The 6,641-nt window shown below is 41.8% G+C and overlaps 1 protein-coding gene across 2 annotated transcripts in view; it reads left to right on the plus strand.

Moving 5' to 3' along the window:
• The window catches only part of syt3 (synaptotagmin III), a 37,956-nt gene that overhangs the window by 21,412 nt on the left and 9,903 nt on the right, over positions 1 to 6,641 (plus strand). For both annotated transcript variants that reach the window (XM_019889918.1, XM_019889917.1), the window contains 4 exons: positions 1,780 to 1,888; positions 2,387 to 2,563; positions 4,608 to 4,734; positions 6,497 to 6,634. In XM_019889918.1, the coding sequence (XP_019745477.1) occupies positions 1,780 to 1,888; positions 2,387 to 2,563; positions 4,608 to 4,734; positions 6,497 to 6,634 (551 nt within the window). The remainder of the gene's footprint in view (positions 1 to 1,779; positions 1,889 to 2,386; positions 2,564 to 4,607; positions 4,735 to 6,496; positions 6,635 to 6,641) is intronic.

Raw genomic sequence — 6,641 nt, forward strand, 5'->3', positions numbered from 1 at the left:
TGAGACACTTCATAAAATAAAAAAATCCTTAAAAATAATACATTTTTTTTCTTTCAACAACTGCGTTTTATTTTCTTGAAAAATATGCGTTTCCCTCCTCTCAAAGAATCAGATTTTTTTTCTCACCCCTAAAATGACTTCAACCATATCATGAAAAGATTATCATTTTTCTTGTTTAAAAAAAAAAGAAAAAGAAAAATTCCACTACCTATTTTAAGAAACTATGCAACTTTGCATTATTATCTATCCAGCCATTATATATATACACACACACACATATATATATATATTTTAAGACTGATGCGAATTATTCAAAAGATGGTAAAATATATATATATACATATATATATATATATATATATTTTTTTTTTTAATTTAAATTAAAAAAAATTACCTCATTTACAAGAGACACAAAATAATGTCAAGAAAAAAAACTGACTTTGCCACTCCCACTCAAATGATCACACCCTATTACTATTTTCTGTTTTATAAAAGGGCTATTTTCTACCCAATTTTTTTTTTCCCTTGAAAAATCCAAACTTCATTGGTGAATTTAATTTCCTATGTATGCTAAGTCTTTCATGTAAATGTAAAGCTCCTGTAAAGCTTTTTGTTTCCATGGCTGTCATCACATTTTCCTTTTAGGACTGCATCATGCTAAAAAAAAAAAAGAAAGGCAAAAAGGCCTTTCATGTTGAGTGAGCTGTTCCGAAGTGTTCCTAATCAAGTGCCCTGTGAATGTACATTACAGTGCTATTTAAAGCGTGTGTGTGTGTGTGTGTGTGTGTGTGTGTGTGTGTGTGTGTGGGTGTGTGTGCATGTGTATGCACACTATAATTAGCCCACACCGCGCTGCTATCGCCAGTCTTGTCTGGGGGAGGGGCCCGTATAGAGTCCCTCGAGCTGGCCCCTATCAGAATAGAACTAATTGGGGCGTTTTGGTGTCCCCATGGCCACGTTGCCTTTTTGTCATTTCATTGTTAAATGCCGACATTTACAGCAACATGTTTCTTGTGTCGTGTCTTGGGTGTTTTTTGTGCTGTTGAAGACATCCAATGACAGTTGTAGACCATGCTACTTGCCCCAAAGTCAGCCGGGATCGACTCCAGCTCATTCACCATGCAAATAAGGATGTGCCACAGAGAAAATGGATGGATTGATTCAGTCATCATCTGAAAAGATGGGAAAAAGAAATGTTGATGGTGTTTTTTCTCCCCAATAATTTTTATTTTCGGGAAGGGGTTTCCTGGTAGAAACAAAAATCTTGAACATATTCACAATTCCCAAAATAGATGCTTTTTTTTTCTTGCAAAACAGAAATCATTTGTTGAAAGATTTTTTCCCTTTATTAAAAAAAATGGGGGGGGGAAATTCTAAGGAAAAAAAACACCAATATTTTCTCTGAAAAGAAATATCCTTTTCAACAAAAGAATGTTTTTCAAACTGAAAAAAAAATTGAATTGTTTTCATTTTCATCAAAAATAGAAAAAAAACTTTCTTGAAAAAAGTTATTTTCAAACACAATTTTTTTCCTTGAAAAAAAATATTGAAAAATAGGAAACGTTCTTCATCAATAAAACATTTTCAAATATTTAAAAAAAAATTTAACAGTAAAAACATGTTGACGATAAATGACTTCTAAAAAAAACATACAAAAGCTCTTGAGAATAAAAAAATATGGTTTTAGTTTCTGCTTCCACAGTAATTAACACTGATTTTCTTCCTGATTTGTGTTTGTGTGTGTGTGTGCGTTTTTTTTTTTTTTTTTTTTTACGTCAGGAACGCTCAAGCTGAGCCAAACGTCTCCGGACGTGCCCAACTCAGAGGGCGGCACCCACCCCCACAAAGATCTGCCCAATGCCGTCTCCCAGCAGCAGGTCACCGCACGGTCAGTTTGCCTCCACTCACATGAAAACCATAAGTGGCATCATCAATTGACATTCATCAGTTCACGACATCCTCAAGGGTAGCAGTTTGCTCAGCATCTGCGACAAAATGGCGCAATCAATTAGAGAGAGAAAAAAAAAGACAAACTTTTATAAATATGTTTATTTTCTAAATGAATAAATAAATAAATAAAATACAAATTTTGCACACAAAAAAAAAAAACTAAATAGGACTTTATTTTTGCAGAATTACAAAGTTCCTTCATGGGAGGGAAAATATTAAAGCATTTCATCTTGAGTTTAATCATCAAATTAATTCCCTTGGCTTATAAAAGCCTTAAGTGCACTCAAACACATATTTAGTTTATATTAGACCGGGCTTAAAAATAGTTTGCAATAAGGCCAGGCTGTTGGAAAGGGTCGCACTGGAAGTGGCATCACCTGATATCCTGTTGTGTGTCTGTGCGTGTGTGTGTGTGTGTTTGTGTACATATGTTCAGTCCCAAGCCAATGACTCACCAGCTGTCCAGTCCCGACTTCCACGGCGAGGAAAAGGAGCAGGTGACCAGCATCGGTCAGATCAAACCCGAGCTCTATCGCCCCAAAGGTGACCAGGGTGACGGCAAGCAGGGCGAAGCCTGCGGCAAGATCAGCTTCTTACTGCGCTACGCCTTCAAGTGAGCACACACACGCGCACACGCACGCTAGTCAAGGTGGTGGGAAGATGCTGAGTCAGCGTCTGCGCTGAGCCTTATTGACTTTATGTTCCTTGGCCGCCGCCTTCAAAACAGAAATCTTCCCAAAACGTCTCCAAGGTTGCTTGCACCTCCATCCACATCAGCATCATTTTATTGTCTGCACCAAAAACACACAAGATAATGAATACAGAGAACCGGCGAACAGCAATGATGGTACACACTTACCGGACACAACATTAGGGACACCCACCTGTACAATGTAAGTCACATAACAGTTTCAAGTTATGGGGTGACATCCTCAACTAGTATGCTCAGTGATTTAACAGGCACTGGTCAATGAGAAGTGGGGTTTTTTTTCCCCCATTTTCATTTCGGAGAGGAAAGCATCATTAAAAAAAAAAGCTATTTATTTTCTTGAAAAAAAACTCCCATGAAAAATTGGAAATAATCTTCAAAAACTGTTTTGGGGAAAAAAAGACTATTCTTAAAACATTTGTAAAGAATCATACGAGTCTGTGTGGCCCAGGTTTCGCAGAATCGTGAGGGCATCACACGGTGGGCAGTGGTGGCATTGCGCCCTCACAAGCTATTGCCTGTTCCCATGTGGCCCATGTGTCGGTTTTTAATGGACTTGCCGATTGAATGTTTGTTCCCGGGAGAACACAACGAAGATTGACTCTGTTGTTGTGACGCCGGCAGAGTCCGTTAGTGTTGTCGCGCGCTAGCAGACATGCTATCCCACGCGCATGTTCTGCTTAGGCTCCATCATGAGCCTCAGGAGTGGAATGCGTCACATCATAAATCATCTTGCGCTGGCCCTCCTAAATGGGCCACATGAATGCTTTTAATCATGAAGCTATCCCGTCGCCTGGCTAATTCCTGCCACACGTGTTTGTGTTAGTGTGTGCGCATGTGTTGTTACGCTTTCAAGCGGCTCAGCATTTATAATTCATGCGCCGCCTTTTACTTTCCTGACCATCAGCAGTTTGTGGCGCCTTCGCAATGCTTCAATGTGTCGCCGCCGCTGCCAGGTAGAAAAAAAATGTCCAAAAAACAAAAACATTGGAATGCGAGCTTGTTTTTTTTTTTTTTTTCCAAAAGACGCCCACTTTGTCAGCGGCGCTGCATCAAGCTGAGAGGACTTTCGAATAGCTCGCGGGTTCTCTTCCAGTAGAAGGTCTTCAAAATATTAGGCATGGCTCTATCACTGTATGCTGTGACAACATTCATAAATATTTTGTTACATGAAAGCAATGTCTACCAAAAAACAAATACTGAGTATAAACACAAAAAAAATGCTGCGTTGTTTTCTTAATGCAGTCAGTGGGTAGGATTTTAAGCAGATCAACATAATTAACCCACCAGATTGTGTTGAAGATTGGATTTGGGAATGCTGAATAGTTGAAGCTGCTCACCGTTTTGGACAGTTGTGGACTATCAATTAAATTCTTAATTCAACTCCAGGCTTTGTTCGCTGATTGTCATCATCTCCATCCATGATGTTCCATGAGTGTTATTGCTCTAATTGCCTTAACGGAGGTGAACACGTGTGCTCTGATCGGGCGCTTTGGTTGCCTTGTCGACAAGCTTGTGTGGCGAATTTGTGGCCTAAAGTTCACGGTGAGCGGATAATGAAGAGGCGACATGCCGGCTAATAAGCGCAGACACCGCATAACGAGGTCTGATTAGTGGCCGCCCTCTAATTAAATACGCCATGTTGCAACACACACACACACGCACACGCACACACACACACACACACACACACACACACACACACACACACACACACACACACACACACACACACCCTGTCAAAAGAACTGCACTCATGTTGTGCTATTCTGGTCCACCATTGCTCCAGAGACAATCAACCTCCCACCTTGTTGTTTGTGTACACAGCCTGTCCAGGTGTGTGTGGGCCGAGCATGTCTGGCGTATTAGCCTAAAACGTGTGTGTGTGTGTGTGTGTGTGTGTGTGTGTGTGTGTGTGTGTGTGTGTGTGTGTGTGTGTGTGTGTCAGCACGGAACAGCTAGTGGTGAAGATCCTCAAGGCATTGGATTTGCCCGCCAAGGATGCCAACGGTTTTTCCGACCCTTACGTCAAGATCTACCTGCTGCCCGACCGCAAGAAGAAGTTCCAAACTAAGGTAGGCTCACCTGACCGAAGTTTGCTGCCTCCAAGAGCTGCTGTTGATGATCTAAACAGGAATTTTGTCATGTGGAATTCGTTAGCATCAACAAGGTGATCTTTTGGGATTACTGGATGCTAAGCAATTGGCTGCTTGAACAGGCTGCTGTATAAATGGAAATTGGAATTTTGGTTATATGGCTATATAACCAAAATACAAGCAGCAGAGGATCATTGTTTCTCTTCTGACTATATTGCTGCCTAAACGGGTCGCTGTGAAGAGTGAATCTGGGTTTTGGGAGCAGTGGTTGGTTGTCTATTTTGAAGCAACGGCGCAGAATCAAATCAGGCCCTACTAAATTACTGGCAAGCTAGGTTGCAGTAGACACTGAAAACAAGGAATTTTGTGATCTGGAATCTAAGTGATGTTGAACCATCGCTACTGTACGCGTCGAAGCAACACGCAGCCCGCTACTTCCGCTTCGCGCTAGCTTGCGCTGCTAACAGGAGATGACGGGGCGCTAATAATAAGCGGGAGTGACAGATCCTCTCAAGTTGGATTTAAACGACTGAGCAAGCATCGCAAACCAACGCCTTGTTGCCGTCTTTGTTCATTCCATCAAACGCTTCGATTCCTGCGGTGAATCAGCAAACTGTACAGAGGGATGAAGTCAATGTGCTCGTTTTAGCATCTTTCCATGTCTGCGGCGCAAACACAAAACGACATATTTTTGTGAGACCAGATAGGAAATTTTTAATGAAGGTCAGTTGAATTTTCTGCCTCTGCGGAATTCAATTTTGCGCTCTACGGCCGAGCATAAAGGTTGCGCTTCTTTCTCAAGGACGTTTCAGTGAGTACGACCTTGCAATTAACCAAGAGGCGTGTCGATTTCGAGTATGTGTGGGGCCCTTTTTCTTTTTTGTTTTTGTTTTAGGCGGTTTACGAAATGTGCCGGCTTGGTGGGCCGGAAATGTGGGAATGAAACATGCGTAGCGTTAAGCGGCGATGATGGGATAACAGCGGGAGAGGCGGCCAGATAAGAAGCGAGAATCAGCGAATGTGTCACGGGAATTAATAGCTTCTGTGGAAACCAGGCAATTGTGCCAGTCCCCAGTGCGTAGGTATCCCATTTTTCATGGGCAAGGAGAGATGGTACAAGGTTTGAGAGGAGGGAGTACATAAAGGAAAGAGAGAACAAAATGACCGATGACAACAGCATCAGTGGCAGCTGCTAGTACCTGATTGGGGTAAGTGATTGATAAACAAGGAGGTTAAAAAAAAAGCACGCACAAAGCAGAAAAAAAGTGAATAACAACAAATTTCGGAAAGTGGTTGTGGTAAAGAAAGAAAGTGGAAAAAAAAAGCAATAAAAAAAAAAAAACCAATAAGACCTGGCGAAAAGTGGCACTTGGGCACTTTGTTGGACAACCGGGTGCTAAACATTAGTGGGGAAGAAACGACGACAGGTAATAACCAAAGACAACAATAAGACCTTTTGGAACCATCAGGACGGAGAAACGAGAGAGCAAAAAGTGTTGATAAAAATGACAACGATGCATAGCAAGACTTAGTGGGGGAACCCGGCTGGAGGAAAAGAAGAAAGAAGAGCAGAATAATCAAAGACGGAAGAACGTAACAACACCTATTGGCGCTTGAAGAGGGATAAAAGAGCTGCAAAATGACCTTTTGGAACTTGGTTGGTGATCCTGAAGCTGAAAAGAAAGCACAAAAAGCAACGACAAAAGACATGAATGACTTGCTTGCGATTTACGGTCTGTAGGTGCACAGAAAGACGCTGAACCCCGTGTTCAATGAGACGTTCCAGTTCGGCGTGCCTCTGAACGAGCTCCACTCCCGCAAGCTTCACTTCTCCGTCTACGACTTTGACCGCTTCTCCCGCCACGACCTGATTGGGCAGGTGGTTG

The sequence above is a fragment of the Hippocampus comes genome, unplaced genomic scaffold (genome assembly GCF_001891065.2).
Source record: "Hippocampus comes isolate QL1 unplaced genomic scaffold, H_comes_QL1_v1.1 scaffold326, whole genome shotgun sequence".
NCBI classification, from domain to species: domain Eukaryota; kingdom Metazoa; phylum Chordata; class Actinopteri; order Syngnathiformes; family Syngnathidae; genus Hippocampus; species Hippocampus comes.